The 20,359-nt window shown below is 41.8% G+C and overlaps 1 protein-coding gene across 2 annotated transcripts in view; it reads right to left on the reverse strand.

Annotated features, from left to right (window-relative positions):
• CLMN (calmin) overlaps nucleotides 1-20,359 on the reverse strand; it is a 100,855-nt gene that overhangs the window by 73,934 nt on the left and 6,562 nt on the right. Inside the window, exon 1 of one of the 2 annotated variants that reach the window (XM_063438970.1) lies at nucleotides 3,265-3,343. The exons of the other annotated variant lie outside the window; for it this stretch is intronic. Coding sequence (XP_063295040.1) covers nucleotides 3,265-3,289 — 25 coding nt within the window. The 5' untranslated portion in view covers nucleotides 3,290-3,343. Of the gene's footprint in view, nucleotides 1-3,264; nucleotides 3,344-20,359 lie in introns of those variants that run through there. 2 annotated transcript variants of the gene reach the window in all.

Genomic DNA, 20,359 nt, shown 5'->3' on the forward strand with positions numbered 1-20,359 from the left:
TCTGCTACAATATCTAGGTTGGTGGTACGTGTCAAAGTAACATCCATATAAATGTCAGGAACCAATGTTTCCCAGCAGAACATTGCCCAGAGCATAACACTTTCTCCGCCATCGTGCCTTCTTCCCATAGTGCATCCTGCTGTTATCTCTTCCCTAGGTAAACGACCTGACCCTGATGCCGTTTCACTGGTTGTCCTTCCTTGCACCACTTTTGGTAGATACTAACCACTGCATATGGGTTACAACTCTTAAGAGAAGACTCGCTGTTTTGGAGATGCTCTGACCCAGTTGTCTAGCCATCACTATTTGGCCCTTGTCAAAGTCACTCAGATCTTTTTGCTTGCCCATTTTTCTTGCTTTCAACAATTCAAGAACTGTTCACTAATATATTCCAACCCTCGATAGATGATATAACCAATGTTATTCACTTCACCTAGCGGTGGTTTTAATGTTGTGGCTGATTAGTCTGTATACACTGTAACTGCATTATGGTAAAAGTGCACCTGAGCATCATAGGTAATACAACTAATGCGAGTTAGAATTATTTAACATTTTGAATTTATTCTGCCGTACAGGAAACTACAAAGTTCCAATTGTAGGATAGAATTAAAGAGTAGCCAAAATGATGGGCATTATATTCTGGCTTCCTATTCTTCAATTCTAATCGAGAGCACTACACTGATATCTATGGAGGGTCTTGCTAAGCCATTCGAGCCTCCATAGATATTATCTTGTGACGAGCGAGTTAACTTATATTCACAGCGGTCGCTAGCTGGGAGAAGTGACAAAACTTGACAGCGGTAGTTCCGCCCTTTGTCAAATTTTGTAGAACACAGATGGAACCCGAAAAATAGCAGCAACGTTTTTTAAATTCTCTTTATCAAGAGCTTGATAAAGACAGAGTTTCTGATTAAATGTTGCTACCATTATTTCTGAATGCCAATAAAGGGATCTTGATACACAACAAGGACATTTGTGTTCTTCTGTACTTTGGAAAATCGGCAGGTAGAAGAGTCGCAGGCCTTTGCACCCTAGAATGGTTACATAACTGTATATTAGGTGGGTGTTTTTCCTTATACCACTGTTTTGTCAAGGCAAACATTTACCATAGGACAAAGTAGTCCTACTTGCTATTTCAAAATCCATTAGAATTTAAATTGCATTTTAACACCAAGATTCAGGGAAGTAGAAGTTGCACACAGATATTTGTTAGTTCTTATAATCCACTATCGGCATCCATGAACCCGAGGAGGTAACCCTCTTAAATCAAAGCAGTGTACGATAAACGGGGCCAGGTATTAAAGGATCACTATAGTGTCAGGAAAACAAAGCGGTTTTCCTGACACTATAGTGCCCTGAGGGTGCCCCTTCAAAAAGGGGTTAAAACCCCTTCAGCAGCTTACCTTATTCCAGCACCGGGCTCCCTCAGCGCTGGTGACCTCTCCTCCCCTGCCGACGTCAGCACCCCCGTCCAACGTCAACGGAGCCGAATGCGCATGCAGGGCAAGTGCCGCGCGCGCATTCAAAGTGTCCATAGGAACGCATTTCTCAATGCTTTCCTATGGACATTCTGCGCCATGGAGGCGAAATGTGCCTCCAGTGTCGCACATGCGCCTCTAGTGACTGTCCGGAAGACAGCCACTAGAGGCTGGATTAACCCCAAATGTAAACATAGCAGTTTCTCTGAAACTTCTATGTTTGCATCTGAAGGGTTAAAACCCAAGGGACCTGGCACCCAGACCACTTCATTGAGCTGAAGTGGTCTGGGTGACTATAGTGTCCCTTTAAGGATAAGTATTACCCTAATGTTGCATATTAAAACAGCGTACATTTATAGTCAAACAAAGCAACAGAAGATAGTTTTATTGCCAATTCATTTTCTATTACACGGCACATCTTGTTCCCTCTTTGTAAATACAAAGAGATATTGTATTTAATTTTAGTCAATGTTAAAGCAGCATTTTTGAATCTTGAAAACAAATCCAAGATGACTTATTCTCAATGTTCCAATCCACAGATATGTAATGCCCTTATTTAGAAAAAGGCCTATCCAGCTGAGAAATGATAATTTCCTTGGAATCCCACAATTTGTTACCAGGACACAAAACAAACAAAGTGATTACAAAATTATATTGGAGATTAATGGAGATTACAGAGGACAACACATCTCAAATACCCGCCTGCATTTTGGTAATATTTTTAGAACGCAGATTAGTTCTCTCACTTCTCCTAACTTTGATTTCCGTATGCTCGCTGTATGCACCGACAGAAAAATGTACTCAAATGTTTTTTTATAAATATTTAATGCAATGCTAATGATATAATCATAATTGCATCGGTCCTGAGCCACTACAAATTAGATCATTTTTATTAGGTTTACTGCATTTTGTACATGCTTGCTTTTCCAGTAAACAGTATATTTAAAGACCTAAATTTTTTTTTTTAAATAAATTAGAATTATAATTACAATTAGGTTCCAACCTTTAAACTGGCACCCCAATTTCAGACTATGAACTGCTTAACACAGGGCTGGCCTCACACTTCTCTTCCTGTCTTTAAACATTGGTTTTAAAATAATACATATATGCTGTGTTATTGTGCACTGTTGTACTCTATATATATTTATATACAGATTGCACTTTATAAGTGACTGATCTGCTTACCGTTGCACCAGGCATTTCAGCATTTGAAGTCCTTGAGAGCAAGGCTATTGTGTTTTTTGTTTTATAATATATATATTATATATATATATATATGTATTAAAAATAAATCATATATTAATTATGTTTTTTCTGTTATGTCAAGTAAAAAAAAAAAAAAAACGTATATCTGGAGTGGAAAAATATGCTGTGGTAATCACAAGCAGTTTCCAACGTTGTATCATATAACCCAGAGGTGATCAAAGAGTACATTGACAGACACAAAATACAAGTTCCATAATGCTTTGAAAGCCTTAAGGCTGTTCTAGATTACCTAGAGATCAATTTTTAGTCAGTCAATCTCTGACACAGAAAAATTGCCTTCTATGAGGCGCGCACACACGCACACACACACACACACACACACAAACACGGAAATGAAAGGGTTAAGGTTTTTGTTACAGGCGCGTCTTTCTCATAACCTGACTTAACAGCTGCTACCGGAGTGTTTCCCCTTTGTTGTGTTGATTTACTGCCTGGAACTTGTTATACACAGGGCGGTCCTTTCTCAGGTATCCCATAGTGTCAAAAATCTTTTTAAAAAGCAAAAAAAATTGTATCATACCGCAGCGATTTTTCATGTACGCCATGTCCCAGGGAGAGTGAAGAGAGTGTCACAAGTCCCTTCCAGAGGCTTGATGTGCTCAAAATCAAGGTGCTCCCTTCGCCTGACCTGCCATGCATGAATGTACAGCTATAGAAACCCGGCCCATGCCCAGGTCTACCTATAATCGGTTTCTTTGTATTAAGGCCCACACCCTGTGATGTACAAAAGGTGAATGTGCAGGAGTCATGCCATGTGCTTTCAACACAGCCCTGAGTATTTATACATCAAGATTAATAATTAGGTGAAGGTGTAAAAAAAAAAAAAAAAAAAAAAAAAAAAAGGGAGCAAACATATCCTTTTTGTTGCACGGCATATACTACAGAAACTGGAACAACTCCCAGGCTCCTGCTGTCTATAAATGGCTCATCGTTTATCCCCGGCACAGAAACATTCCTCTGTTACATAATTTTAATTAGTGCAATTGGGACAACTTTAGTACAGAGAAGACAAACTATTATATATTCATTTTTTTCAAAGGCCAAGGAGAAATGCTCCAGAATGCAGATAATTACCAGAATCGTTAAAGGAAGTTTTGGGTACCTGCTTGGGGTGGGGGGCACAGGTATTAGCAATGAGATTACATTCTGTTTGATAGAGGCTTCTGGAGCTCCTTTTCCTCCACAAAGGATCTCCACCCAGGAGGCCTCGGCGTACGCTCCACCCAGATGACATTGGCACAGGCTCCATTCTACCCAGGGGGCATCTATCTATCTATCCAGAAAACATTGAAGGGTGTTCACTTCTATGGAATGGAAAGCAGCAGCAGGGGCTTAAAGGACCACAATAGGCACCCAGATTAATGAAGTGGTCTGGGTGCCAGGTTCATCTAGGGTTAAAGGGAAACTCCAGTGCCAGGAAACCGATCCATTTCCTGGCACTGGAGGGTCCCTCTCCCTCCCAACCCACCAATCCCCAGTTACTGAAGGGGTGGAAAACCACTTCAGTCACTTACCTGAGGCAGCGGCGATGTCCCTCGCCGCTGTCTCCTCCTCCGCAACGCTCCTCCTCTGTATTGCGTCGGCCGGTGGGCGAGACTGATCCCGCCCACCGGCCGAGGAGACCTAATGTGCATGCGCGGCAATGCCGCGCATGCGCATTAGCGCTCCCCATAGGAAAGCATTGAAAAATAATTTCAATGCTTTGCTATGGGGAAATGAGCGACGCTGGAGGTCCTCACACAGCGTGAGGACGTCCAGCGACGCTCTAGCACAGGTTTCCTGTGCTATAGAGCAGGAAATGACCTCTAGTGGCTGTCTAGTAGACAGCCACTAGAGGTGGAGTTAAGCCTGCAAGGTAATTATTGCAGTTTATAAAAAACTTATACTATAGTGGTCCTATAGTGGTCCTTTAATAAAAGCTCTACATTGGATTTTTTGGCATAAGGAAGTAAAACATGTAAGAAGAACAATCTTGTACTAGCTGCTAAGAGGAGAAAAATCGCCCAATAAATATCGTTTTCAGTAGTTCTGTCGTTTGATGCTGTCAAGGTACCAGTCTGTCCCGCTCCTAACAAATGGCAGTCTCGGACACGACAGTCGCATCTCACTGTGGCGCATTCCCAACCGTCCTTGGCTTGTTATCTAACTACTCTTACTTCAATATCTCTTGACCTTTGGCTTGGCTATCCATTTACATACACTCTGTTTCCCTGACCTGGGCCTGTCCTGAACTATTCTTTATTAACGTTAATCCGGCCATTCTAAGGTCCAGTAATACATTTTAGGGTTTCGGCGTTTTGGGCATTAAGATTATCCTGATGGTGCTAGGTGCAAAGAAATCTTGGGTAAACACTAAGGATGTACTGAAATGAAAATTCTGGGCCGAAACCAAAACTGAAAATTCAGGATGCCCTTGGCCGAAAACCGAAACCGAAAATGACTTTTCCCCCCCAAATGATTTGTGTAGGTTATGTAGTAGTGTGTATGTGTGTGTAGTGTGTGTGTATGGAATATAGTGAGGTGTGGGAAAGGGATGTATTGTGTATGTGTGTAGGTTAAATAGTGTGTATAGGGAACACGGTGTAGTGTGGGATAGGGATGTAGTTTGTATGTTTGTAGGTTATGTAGAGTGTGTAAGGCACATAGTGTGGGGTGTGATAGAGGTGTAGTGTGGGGTGATAGGGATGTAGTATGGGTAGGACATATAGTGTGGGGTGGCAGAGTATGGGAGGGAGGGGGTGACTGGTGGCATTGTGATGAAAGGAGGGGGTGACAGGTGGAAGAGTGAGGGGGTGACAGGTGGCAGAGTGAGCGGGTGGCAGAGTGAAGGGGTGACATAGTAAGGGAGGGGGTGCCTAGTGGCAGAGTGTGGGTGACTGGTGACTGGTGACAGAATGAAATACCTTCTTTTTTTTTTTGTTCCCCTGGTGGTCCAGTGTCCTGGCTCCCTGGTGGTCCGGTGGGTTGTCTCTCCAGTCTGCAGCTCCGCCGGGTGTGAGCTGCAGACTGTGCTGTATCTCACGAGCTCCAGAAGTCAGAGCGTTGCCGTGGTAACCTGTGGTAATGCTCTGATTGGCCAGAGAACGCGAGATACAGCACAGTCTGCAGCTCACACCCGGCGGAGCTGCAGACTGTGCTGGCTCTCTCTCCAGGCAGACGGGAGGGGCCTTACACCCGGTGACACACGGGGCAAGCCACCCGCCCTCTCCCGATTTCGGAGGGCTCTGCCCTAAGGCACTCTGCTACTTGCCCAAGGCAGGGCTGAAAAGATAACTACCTGCCTGGCTTCCGGAACTAAATTGCTGAGTGTCGGGTGATCGCAATTGCGCATCCCTATTTTTGGAAGATTTGCCCCATTTTTGGCCGAAATGGGATAGGCCCATTTTCGGCCACCAAAATTTCGGTACATCCCTAGTATACACCCCTACCAGTTGTATCCATATTCATTCAAACCTGCAATGACACTGATAGGCTGAATGGGGTCAGCTGACACTCTCAGCCACCCGCTGCTCAAACTAATGCTTTCTCCTTATCCCAAGCAGCAAAGATGGGATGGGTTACTGAAGACTCGTTAAGCATCAAAAACACTACGTATAACCACTTCAATGAGATGAAGCAGTTACGGTCACTACAGTGTCCCTTTAACTTATTTCCTGTGACTAATGTTTTGATCTATTTAAAAAATGTCTTCAAATGAATCAATACAAATAGTCGCTGCAACTTGATAAAGAAAATTTGTTGCTGTTTTGCTAAACATTACAATGTGGAAAAATGCGTGATTTTTGCATCTCTGACCGCGATATGATTCTTCGCTAGATGTGGTGGTTCCAACAGATCTGAAAACAGCTCACCCACTGGGAATTTCATGTATAACTGTCAAATTTGCTACAATGTTGCCAAAACAGCAAAGTTTGGAATGTAGCTGATAATATTATTTCTATAAATCTCTTACTAAGTAGAAGGTCTCCAGTTCAAAATAACCAGGAAAGGCACATTTAACGTTTGCCAGTTATTATGTCATCATGGGGTCTAGATAAAATTCAACTTAAAGGACCACTATAGTGCCAGGAAAACATACTCGTTTTCCTGGCACTATAGTGCCCTGAGGGTGCCCCCACCCTCAGGGTCCCCCTCCCGCCCGGCTCTCGAAAGGGGAAAAGGGGTAAAACTTACCTTTTTCCAGCGCTGGGCGGGGAGCTTTCCTCCTCCTCTCCGCCTCCTCTTCGCCCCGTCGGCTGAATGCGCACGCGCAGCAAGAGCTGCGCGCGCATTCAGCCAGTCGCATAGGAAAGCACTTACAATGCTTTCCTATGGACGCTTGCGTGCTCTCACTGTGATTTTCACAGTGAGAATCACGCAAGCGCCTCTAGCGGCTGTCAATGAGACAGCCACTAGAGGATTAGGGGGAAGGCTTAACCTATCTCTGGTTTAAGAAACTGCTATGTTTATAAAAAAAAAAAATGGGTTAACCCTAGCTGGACCTGGCACCCAGACCACTTCATTAAAGGGACACTAAAGGCAACCAAACCACTTCTGCCCATTGGAGTGGTCTGGGTGCCAACTCCCACTACCCTTAACCCTGCAAGTGTAATTATTGCAGTTTTTTTTAAACTGCAATAATTACCTTGCAGGGTTAAGTCCTCCCCTAGTTGCTGTCTATTAGACAGCCACTAGAGGGAACTTCCTGCTCTATAGCACAGGTGTGAGGACCTCCAGCGTCGCTCTATTCCCCATAGGGAAGCATTGAAATTTATTTTCAATGCTTTCCTATGGGGTGCGCTAATGCGCATGCGTGGCATTGACGCGCATGCGCATTAGGTCTCCTCGGCCGGCGGGCGAGATCAGTCGACGTAAGCAGAAGGAGGAGCGGCGGGGGAGGAGGAAGCAGCGACGTGGGACATGTCGCTGCCTCTGGTAAGTCACTGAAGGGGTTTTCACCCCTTCAGTAACTGGGGATTGGGGGGTGGGAGGGAGAGGGACCCTCCAGTGCCAGGAAAACGGATAGTTTTCCTGGCACTGGAGTTTCCCTTTAAGCTGAAGTGGTCTGGGTGCCTAGAGTGGTCCTTTAATGGCATTCATGTTACTGACCTAAGAAGGATGAAACCCAAGGAAATCAAACTTATATCTCTCAGATACCGCAGCCATGTTCCTTAACCCCAAGCCACCTCTGCGGCATAGGGATTTATACCTAAACTTCTGAAATTCTAATAAAACAAACACAGGAAACAAACGGTGGTGGTGGGGAAATAACATTACAGTACACGCACACCAAATCGGTAGCTTATTAACAGAAGTTACTATTCTACAACCCACTGGTAAATATTTACTAACCTTGAAGGACAAACAGCTGAGTTGTCAGTGAATGGCTTCTATTCCACTTCTAAAAGAAGACTGACCGGAGGAAAGGGTTAATGCCTCCGACTGGTTGGAATTTAGAAGCATTTGTTGAATACGCTAAACTTAGTAATCACAGTCGGAATTAACAGCTAGTGCCCTCATTATAAACTTGCCTTCAGAGAAATCGGAATTCCTGGGACAGATGGCCTATTGGTCATGTGCTGTGGATGTATTAATAAACAGTTTTATTTCTTTCACTTGAATTTTTTAGAATTTGACACTTGTATGAGAGCCAGGTGGATGGATCAGCATTTTTTTTTTTAATATATATATTAGAATACAGAATAAATATTGAAATATTTCTTTCTGCATCCCTGCAATTCGAAGGTCCAATGCGCACGCAGTAATCCTGTACTAGTATATTGACTCGAAGAAAGAAGGCCGTTGTTAAAGAGACACTTTGAGCACCAAAACTACTACATCTAAAAGTAGCGATTTTGGTGTACAGATGCTGCCCTGTCTGGCATATTCTATTACATGTATAATGATGGCTGATACAGCACTCAGTAGGACTAAGTAGCATCTGTTGCTATGGTGACAGTGTTGACCTACACAAAGAAAAAGAGGACATTTTACTTTTTTTGAAATTACATATATTAGTTAGGTTCTAGGATAAATTTATTATATATATTTATTTTTAATTATAGAGTACATGATTATTGCGTAGGGCCATCCGATGGTTACTAGCAATCATGTAGTTAGCTCTGTCAATCAGTCTATGGAATATTAAAGGGTAACAGAAATAATTTTCTAGATATTCCAGTGGGTTCTATGAAGAAAACGGTTTACTTTAATATTTCAAGCACAAGACCTTGTTGGTTACAATTGCTTTGAACTGCTTAGTATTTTTGTTTCATTTGACATTAAACGTTCATTTTATAGATGTTCTCTACGATGTTCTAACAAAACTATAGAAGATCACTGTGGTGGTTATGGTACAAAGTCTCTGGCGTCTCGAACTCCAGCGATTCCCTCCATGTTTTGGTCAAACAGTTTTCAAGCAGTTTAAAACAACAACAAAAAACAATTTAAGAAAACGTGTCTCTTCTGACACCTAAAGCCCAGTCCACTTGCTGTAGCTCAGCTAGGGTGGAACTTTACTTCTACAATATGCGTCCAATTTGGGGGGGCTGGATTCTTTATTACCAAGTAAGAGGACGCTGTCCAGAATTAGCAACAAATAACAAACACTGCAGTCCAGATGAACGCCCAAGATTCGACAATCCATTACCGAAACAAGAAAAATGCACAGCCTCATTTCCACTGAGCAGTATGGTTCGGGTCAGTACGGTTCGGAAGGGTTAGAATAGTCCAGCCTATTCAGGTGAGCGTTTCCACTGCAAGTCGGACCGCCAGGGGGAATGCAGGGTTTACACCGCAGTGACTTTTTCTGTCCGCCAATTTATGCAGTGAAATTTTTCCGTCCGCAAATAAATGGATTGTATAGTGTGACGCCAGTAGCTCCACCCTAACCGTACCGTACCATTTCCTATGGACCTACAACTGAAGGGGGGCCAGGAATGGTATGGTTTGGTTCGGTTGTATGGGCCCCTTTTATAATGGAAACACACAAAATAGCATACCAAACCGTACCAACTCGAACCATACTGCTCAATAGAAACGGGGCTAGTGTTGCAGCCATTGCTGAAATAGCTCATTCTGATTTAACGTATGGTCCAGATGTGCTTAGTTTTTGTGTACAAAAATAATACAACTAAATCGGGCACTCGTGCACCATGCTTATCATGCAATGTACCAAAGTTCACTTCCTACTGTGCATGAAGGATATTTTTCCATAGCAATAAATAGGGACCCGCTCGGCAATGGGAAGAACGGCTATTCGTGTTCCCATTCACATGGATGAACTGCACGGTACAAGCACCGTGAATTCTAGTAATTTCTACAGTCTGTTCCCAAACCCGTTCTCAGGGCACACCAATAGCGCAGGAATTATGTATTTCCAAATTTAAGAGATACCAGGATGGTGAGAGCCTTGAGAACCAGTGCTACTGAAAGCATTGCATGTGCATTTTTTTGTGCATTTTTTTTTGTCTCCACAATTCCTTAAAAAAAACGGTCTAGTGTTGAGTGTTCTCTGTTAACATGCTTTTATTTGCTTCAAAAATCTATTTAAAAAGTGACATAATCATTTAGAATTATTGATATTTAAGAGACCAGGAAACAGCTAAACTTAAAAGTCAACCAACTGCATTCAATTGAAAAATAGAACGGATCCCATAAATCTCCGCAGTGCAGGCGATTATGGGAAATTTTCAGGGAACATTCTCAACAGGTCTGGACTGAAGTGCTTCATTCATGTAAAATAACGAATAAAACACTCTAAATTGGTCATCTTTCACAGGGGCAAGAGAGATCTATACAAATCTTTCAAAGCACAGTTGTATTGGAAACATGTTGCTGCAAACTACTGCCTTTTGGAAGTGGAAAAAAAGCAGGTTATTTAAAAGAATACATCTGGCACTGTACAAAAAATACAAATTATCTATAAAAGTATAATTTCTTGCATGAAGGCCAATCAATCACATCCCTTTAACCCCTTAAGGACACATGACATGTCTGACACGTCATGATTCCCTTTTATTACAGAAGTTTGGTCCTTAAGGGGTTAATGTTATTTACATGTGAGGAACATATAGAATATTTATCTGACAGATATTAAACTTCCAGATCAGACAATTTTCCATGGAGGCAGGCATCTTGGAAATTATGATTTGATTATATCCCAGAATTACATTTTAAACTGCAAAATGGTCCATAAAGAACCACGAAAACTAAAAGCTCAAAGGATTTAACAATTAAATTGAAAACAAGTATACGCAGTTTAAACAAATAAATATAAATTAATCTGAAATGACAGGTTCAATTCAACGTATATCTCCACAAGCATTAACTATATATAATTTATGACCGCATATTCCTTAGCATTGTAGACCTAGTTCCCAGAAGGTCTATGAATTCCACAAGGCAAGCTACTAACAAAAAAAAAGCTTATTTATTTTCCTACACTGAAAATGTGCAACAGGTACAAATTACACTGAAATAATGATTTCATGCTGTGCAGTAGGCTTGCATTGATATGTGGATAAGATTTGAGTCCATTCTTTAAACAGTAATGAGAAGTTGCGGGTTGCAAAATTGAAGGCGCCCATTTGTGCAGAAAAAAAAAAACCAAAAGTTTTTTTTTCCCCACAACTGTGATATTTTATGCTAATTCTACAAGTCAGCTATCAATATCAAAAAATGTACTGTCAAATGAGTAAACACCCTAGCTTAAGACCATTTGTACCCCACTTTATTAGAAGACCCTCGCAAACCATCACACCCACCGCCATGGGTTTCTGTGAAGCTGTGGTCCTCTTCTGTTTTGCACATGGACAAGAAAAAGAGATGCACAGAAAAACACTGCCCCCCTAAAGCTACTGATCTGTCCGTTTACTAAAAATAAACTCATTCCCTAAAGGCCCTGTACTCTCTCGCTTTCCAGTCACTGAGCAGATTTCACTCTAGACAAAATTATGCGCAGCAAGTGGAGAGAATCTGTGATTTTATTCATATTAAATAGCATTTCCCTATGAATGCCTATGTCACTCGTTAAATACCCCCCTATTTTTTCTACGTGTTCCATGTGTGGACTGTACTACAAGAAAGGTGTGATTGTTCTCGTTTGAATAAAACCTTTTCCTGAATATTATATTTTCACAGTTTTTTTTTTTTTTTAAACAATCATACCTGATGGAAGCAATGGGCACGTGCAGAGGATAATGAGACTAATATTTCATCACTGGCTAAAAAGGCAGGGCACACTGTAATAGGATTTATATTTACAAATGTGTAAATTGGCATGAATTCAAAACGTATTTTCAAATGGTAGGGCATTGTAGCCAAACCAAAATGTTAGTTCCAATATTTTAGTTTATTTAGTTATTTACAAAATATTTTACCAGGAAGGATACATTGTGATTTCGCTCATTTCCAAATAGGACCTGGGCCCACAAACAGTGCATTGTTACAATAGGGTATCTGAAACATTTTGAACTCCTTACAATTCACACGTTAGTGATCACTCTATAAGTAAATCATTCCCCAAATTCTTAACAGAATAACAGATTTGGTTAAAAAAAAAAAAGAAGATATTTGAGTCTGAAATGTGCAAATATCGTCTCGTAAATATTTAGACATTAGTCGTGAGTTTTAATTAGACATTAGATGGCTTAAACTTGGTGCAACTCCCAAATTTCACAATTAACGGAGTTATCCAAAGAGAACATTGGGTTAAATGCAGTAAAAATTAAAGGTATACTATAGTATGAGGAATACAACGCTGTATTCCTGGCACTATAGGTCCCTCTGCCTCCTCCCTTGCGCCCCTTCCCCATGTGAATAAAGGGTTAAAAAAAAATGTATTTACTTATCTGACGCTGGTTGACGCTGGATGTCCTCATGCAGAGCGTGAGGACGTCCAGCGTCAATTATCCGGTAACCTTTCCGAAGCGCCTCTAGCAGCTGTCTGGTAGACAGTCACTACAGGCTGGCTTAGTGTTACAATATAAACATTGCAGTTTCTCGAAAGCTGCAATGTTTTATATTGCATCACTATGTGCAATAGGGACACGGTACCTAGACCACTTCAATGAGCTGAAGTGGTCTGGGTGCCTATAGTGTCCCTTTAAATATTTATAACTTTTCCCTCCCTCCCTCTCTTTTCCCCTCCCCTGGCTGGCTCAAAGCGTGTGCTAGTTAAATACTCCAATCAAAGGCTTCTCAAAAGTCTAATTGAGAATCCTTTGATTGGAGGATTTAACTAGCTCAAAGCGCATGCACACACGCTGAGACAGCCAGGGGAGGGGAAAAGAGGAAGGACAGGGGGAGGGAATATATTAGTTGCTTACAGTGTAGGAGGGAGGGAAGTAAGACAAGAGCTTCCCCTTGCAGGCTCTTACATCGGTTACATCTCTCAGCAGCCTGCAAGCGACAGATCTAAAATATGTACAGAACTGACAGGCTATCAGGCAACCCGGAACAGGCTTCAGCGCTGCCAAAATCACATGTGCTGGGGGTGCATCTAGACCTCGGCACACAATTAACAAGAACTCAGTATGTCCAGTGTTTCAAGCTGGAACACTGCACATACAAACCCCTACCCCCATGACCACTTCAAAAATCAGAAGTGATCATGGTGATTGGAGTAACTCTTTAACTCCATTTAGGAAAACATGTTGACACTGTCAAAGGTACCAAAGAAATGTCTAACTTGGAATATAATGGGACTGGGAAATGTACTTAAAGGGACACTATAGTCACCTGAACAACTTTAGCTTAATGAAGCAGTTTTGGTGTATAGAACATGCCCCTGCAGCCTCACTGCTCAATCATCTGCCATTTAGGAGTTAAATCCCTTTGTTTATGAATCCTAGTCACACCTCCCTGCATGTGACTTGCACAGCCTTCCATAAACACTTCCTGTAAAGAGAGCCCTATTTAGGCTTTCTTTATCGCAAGTTCTGTTTAATTAAGATTTTCTTGTCCTCTGCTATGTTAATAGCTTGCTAGACCCTGCAAGAGCCTCCTGTATGTGATTAAAGTTCAATTTAGAGATTGAGATAATGTCAATCATAGCCAGGGGAGGTGTGTCTAGGGCTGCATAAACAGAAACAAAGTGATTTAACTCCTAAATGACAGTGATTTGAGCAGTGAAATTGCAGGGGAATGATCTATACACTAAAACTGCTTTATTTAGCTAAAGTAATTTAGGTGACTATAGTGTTCCTTAAAAACATGCTTCTTTCACCTCCAATATGTTCAGTTCAGTGGATAGAAGCAGACACAGTGCATTCTCTGAAAGAGGATGCACAATGATCCCACAATGCAGAACACTACAGGTTTTTAACAACTTTGAAACAATGAGTCATTTCTACGGTGCAACAGTAAACACCATTATATGTTGCGTCTGATATATAATTAAGTTATAGTACTGTTTTCATCTAGTCTGGGTAACAGCTGGGTGTGCAATAATGAAACATACATATTTATATGTTTACACAGCTGCCGTGCCCATAAAAATATCACTTTATCGCTTACTCTTAACATTTGCTATTAAATATACGATTTTAAAAAGCTTTCATAAATACAACCGTTTGAAAAAAAAAGTATAAGCACAAAGAGTAATTAAGGTTCTAAAAGTAGAGCGATCGTCTATTCTAGACCATTCCATAGGATTACTTGTATACTTGCTCTTTAAACCTCATGCAGATTATTTTTTAATGGTTATATCAACACGGTTTAAAAATTTGGCACAGCCTGAGCACAGTGCGGTACAGTCCGTCATGCATGGCAGGCCAGCGTGGTACAAGACTGTGGCATGCTACACCTATTATGTAAAAAATAACATGTCGGAATAAATGCTAGTTACTTCATTTAGTTTGCTAAGTGCCTAAAGCTATTATAACCTAAATGTGCCAGATCACATCAGATCTTGGAAACTAAAGAGAGTCAGGTTTTGTTAGGATCAGTATGGGGCTAAGGATTCTGGGGGAAACTGCAGACCGCAAGTTCACTATGGATTTGGGCCTTATATCTGTACATGAAGACATTACGGGATACCTGGAAAGAATACAAAGAGAGATTGTCACTTCCTACTGCTTACTGACAAATGGAATTTACACAATGCAAGTTTTTGTAGTATCTCTCTAAATCACAAAAAAGAAAGAAAAACAATAGATGAATGTACATTTGACATGCAACTGGCAAGTGATGCTCATGCTATAGCAGAAATATTAAAGAATGTTTTTTGTACTATTTAGCTTACAGACTTTAAAAAAAACCTCTTCTTTGACACAGGACTATGCAAAGAAAAAAATAAAGGAGAAAGAGTCGGAGAAATCGCCGAAGTCAAGTACAGGAGAAAGGATAAATTAATAAATGGAATTCTAGCCAAGTCAAGGAGTACGCAGGTCAGGATAAATGATACACAAGCCAAAACTCAAATATCAAATGAACAGAGTATACAAGAAAGCGATATTGGGCTAAGAAGAACCACAACCGGGCAATAATGACTGGGACAGGCGTATAAGTATAAATAGGAATGGCTTGTTTCCTATTGTAGTGTCATTTTAGAGTTCCAGAACCGTGTCAGCTCAATCCGTGACCTCATGAGTTTTGATTCAGCGAATACGGGCGTGAATTAAAAAAGCGCGTAGAGAGCATGTAGCATCTGGGAGAAAGCCGGAGGACGCAGGTAAAACCCTGCAAAACCTGACATATATTGTGTAATATATATTAATTATATGGATTATCTTTTAAATTGACACTGCAGCTTGTTGAAGTGCTTTATCGTGTTTGAAGAACATGTGTCTCCTTTTCAGTAGAAATTGACATTTTTATGAATTAACCTGGTTACACCCCCTGGCTGTCAATCAGACGTGTCCTGTTACTTCCTGGTTTGGTTAGCTCAGTGAAGCTAGACTCAAGGGGCAGCAATTGGCCAGAGCACCTGCCTTGCAAAGACTTTTCAATGAGCTGTATTGTGAAGTGTGTGATTGGACAGACAAAAAAGGTCTGGGCGGAGTTAGAAAGGGAGGGCTTGTAAAAGCTGCAGACAAAAGCTCTGCAGATTCTGCAAGCTGTTTTTAGATATACCCCAATGAGAAAATGCATAATTAAAAGGCATGCATGATTTCATCTGGTGCATGTCTACTAAACAGTGGGGTTTTTTTTTGGACAGTGGAGTGTCCCTTTAATTTCATAAAATGCTCAGTCGTGTAAGACACATGCCTTGGCCTGGGTCTGACTGTGGATATGAATCTCAGTGTACATAAGAGAGGAAACCTCTCTCTCTTTTATATGCTGTTTCATACATAGCTTGTAATAAAGTAAAGTGAAATTAATTGCACTTTAATTTGATCAGTTATGTGAAGGGCGTATAATTAGCCATTCGAAGTGTTCCGATCTTCAAATACCTACAAATAGGCCAAGGGTTATATTCTGTATGAGTAATCAATATATGTTACACAATAGTGTTTCTCTGTCTGTACTGGGATCTATTTTATAGCTGGAAAGGTCACCGTGGTAAAAAAGCAAAAAAGATTTAGCTGTTAGTTTTCATTTTTTATTTATTTATTTATCTATAAATACTGCTTTTATATATTTGGACATGGATATTGCAGTTTGTGGCCCAGGAAGGGGACCAACCGGTCATATAGCTATATGAATGCAAAGGTCGATTGCATTTGTCTATCTTTATCTTTGCATCAACCGTCCCAATCTGATCAAGACAGTACGGGTTATTCACTTGTGACAGCTGCCGGGAATTCAAAGTGAATTTTAACATTTAGGTCAAAATAGTCAAATATGAAAAACTCTCCACGTCAATTCTGGTGTAGTTTGGCTATTTTTGCATTAAATATGAAATTCACTTTTAAGCCCTGACAATTCTCACCTTAGTGAATATCCCTGAGTGAAAGTAAATTCCACCACATCTAGTAGAGTATTTGAGTGGTTTGGTAGCGACAGCATATAAAGAATTGTTGCTGGGGATCTCTGGTTCAAAGATTCACGATTTGCCCCTAAAAGCTTTAATGTTACATCCTTCCTGTGAATGTAACTTCTTATCAACCAGTGACCAACAGATAGCCATAGCTGCGGCAATAGCGCAACTCCCAGTACTGGTTCTGGTGCATAAACCCGATTTATTGTGACAATATAAAACATGGGCATTTCTGAGAAATGGCAATATTTACATTTATCTGAAACCACGATGTAGTGAAGGAAATTATGTTTAGATTCCCGGCACCCATCTCCGTGGAGATGAAAGAGTTAAAACTTACCTTTTCTCCTACGCCGCACCGGTCTCGCCGCGGCTGGCTCTGCCTTCATGGCGAGGATCATCAATCTTTATGATGTCAGCCAATCCAATGCACTGCGCTAATCAGCATATCCTCAGAGAGATACCCTGAATCAATGAATCTCAATGGGGAATGTTCAGTGTCTCCATGCAGTGCGTGGAGACAAGAAACGTGTGCAGCACTGAAATAGGAAGCATCTCTAATGGCCGTCAGAGTGATTACCACTAGAGATGTTACTAGGCACCATTGTAAACACTGCCTTTTCTTTGAAAAAGCAGGGTTTACGGTGCTAACATTGCATTGCAGGGACAGGACGGAGACATCAAACCACTGCATTAAGCTGTAGTGGTTCTGGTGAGTGTAGTGTCCCTTTAATACTTTAAAGATTGAAAGTCTTCATATTCGGCATCATTATTCTGTACTCATCGTGGATTCAATACTTCTCTGCGAGAAGCATTTGACTGGCAGCGTGCAGGGATTGCAGAGCATGAACCCTATCCCCCCCCTATGCATTGGACTGAACAAAAGTCATCATTAGTGATGACCTCACCAAAGCAAAAAAGATGCGTAGAGGAGACTGACCCGGAGCTGGGCTAAAAGGCGAGTTTCAGAGTGAATTATTTTTTCTTTTTTATCAGGAACACTTTTTACATTAAAAATAAATATATTTTGTAACCTTTAAAAAAAAAAAGGACATAGCTCATAAGGTGAGACATTCTAGGCATGAATGAGCTGCAAAAATGTTCTAGTGCGATTAAGAACATTCCTACATTTACAGAAATAATTAACGATTTGTTTCTCTGCAGGATCTACAACAATGTACTGGCGCATGAAATGACAGATACAAATATAGTGTTTCACCCTTTCAGACTTGTTCTCTGCCAATGACACCCTTAAATTAAAAGAACAATTGCATTTTCATTTCTGAAAACCACTTGTGAGAGAGACTGTAACTACTCTGCACACATATGTTAGGACTGATGTTACTGAGGTTAATGATGCATGCACCAATGTACCCAAAATAGTTTTATTGTGTTACCAATCTGGTAAATTGGCACAATTCTAGGCTCTCCTCTGCCAGATCCTAAACTGTGCAATTATCACAGAAACAAGTGTGTCATTAAGTGTATTAACGTCTCTGGTGCATCATGATGACTCCACTCTTACTTCTTCTAAGAGATTTATTTTTCAATAGGCAGATTAGGCATCTGTCTGCAGGTGACTCTGTCCCTTGGGGTGCCTACCATGACTACAAATATGTACTTTTTCCTTTTTAGATATATTTTGATATACCTTTTTTTCCATGTAGCTACGTAGTAATTATTTTATATTTATTTAAGGGGAAGGAGGGAAACATATCCTTGATTCTATCACGCACCTTTTTATTTTATTTACATTTTTTGGGGGGGGCAGGCACACCTGAGAATACTGCACCTACAACAGAGATGTCAAACTGCTTGCCCTTGGGCCACATGTTGCTTGCAGGGCCCTGTACTGCTGCTCGAGGCTGGCATGGCTACAGGACATTTAGTTTCTAGTGATGTGGGGTCATATTCTCACAATCTACATAGAAAAGCCCTTCACACTTAGCAACATTGTGTGTGTGTGTTTTTCTGATTGTGCTGATAAAGGTAAAAGCCATGCTGCTGGCATCACTGAAGTACCAAAAAGTGAGGCTTGAAAAATGAAGATGGTAGAGAGGGTACGAAAAATATAAAGAAAACAGTGCGTTTTATTGGTGGAGCAGATAATACGATACAACTAAGAGGAAGAAAAATAATTCTAGTGGGGGTTGGAGCCGAGCGCCAGACAGGAACGGATGCATCACTTCTGAGCTCTGTACAAACAACGGAAAAAAGACACCATAACGAGCCATTAAGGCACATACAAAAGCAATTACCGGCCCCCGGGGCGACCCCAAAGGGCAAGCAACAAGCGGATGTCTTTCCAGTTTCCACAAGCGGTAAGACGGACCCGTCGGAAAACCGGGGCCTACACCGCCTATCAGACCACGAGGCTAGCACAGGAACTCGCGGCCCTGAGTGCACACCAGGACGCCTACCTGCAGACAGCTACAGCTGCACCTGAAGAGTACAGCATGGGCAGCAAATCTCAGAGACCCACACAGAATGCAGGCAGGACCATGCAGGATATAGGAGACTTGTTGCAACACCCGAAGGCGCCCAAGATGGCAGCCACTCCGGACCACACGCATACCTTCCAAGATAAGTGAGCACAATCCGGAGCTGAACAAGGCCAAACAGCAGCTCCACAAATGAGGGAGCAACAGCCTAATGGGAACAACCTCACTCCAGTCACTAAACAAGATATAGCAGACCTGCTCAAAGAGGTGAGACAAGTGCACGCAGCAGATATGGACCTGTTAAAGACTGAAATGCAGGCAGTAACAGCACGCACTCAAGTCAACGAAGAGGACATCCTAGACCTGACACAAGAGGTAAAGGGGCTAAAAGAACAAGTAATAACAATGCAAACATCCCAGTCCAACCTCACCATGAGAATGGACCTTGCAGAGGACCGCAATAGACGCACCAACTTAAAGTTAAGGGGGGTCAGAAAAGCAAGACAAGCCCCAGCCACAGCTCCACAAGACGTCATCATCCGGTGCCACTCAGTGGCAGACAAGATCAAGCTCCTCACAGTGGTCAGGGGAAAGACACCACTTGCATTTGAGTCATCACACATCTCTTTCTACCAGGACTTGACACGAAACACACTGTTATGGCACAGATCCCTGACACAGGTGACGAGTTGTCTACGCAAAGCTAACCTGGAATATAAATGGACTCTGCCAAGGACTCTGACCGTAATCAAAAACGGCACCACACACAAGCTTTGCTCAATGCAGGAGGGAGGATGGTTCTTGAGCGTACTGGGAATCCACACCGGAACAACGGAACAAGAATCTCCCACGACAACTCACGTCTGGGACCCCGAGAGAACGACCCCATTTGTCCCCAGGAACAGAGGGATCCGGAGTGAACTGACCTAACCTGCAAAAGCCGCAGCTAGCAAGCTCACACAGTTTTAACATGTTATTGCATTGCCCTTTGTTTTGGGTTGTTTTAAGATATTGTCGATGTTTATACCTCACACGAGACTAACTCACGCAACACCAGAAAGGTGTCGACCCACCATCAGACGAGACTTAATCTAATACATAGGACAACATAAGTTCTAGGGAAACTATACTTTCTCCCCCCCACCCCCCCCCCCCCACGACTCCCTCGGTAAGGAGTCAACCCCAACCCACTAGACGAACGTACAGGCTTAGCTGGCTCAAAGAGCGACAACCAGTTGTACACGTGCAAGTGAACACACATGGACACACTCACT

The sequence above is a fragment of the Pelobates fuscus genome, chromosome 13, assembly GCF_036172605.1.
Source record: "Pelobates fuscus isolate aPelFus1 chromosome 13, aPelFus1.pri, whole genome shotgun sequence".
In the NCBI taxonomy this organism is placed as follows: Eukaryota; Metazoa; Chordata; class Amphibia; order Anura; family Pelobatidae; genus Pelobates; species Pelobates fuscus.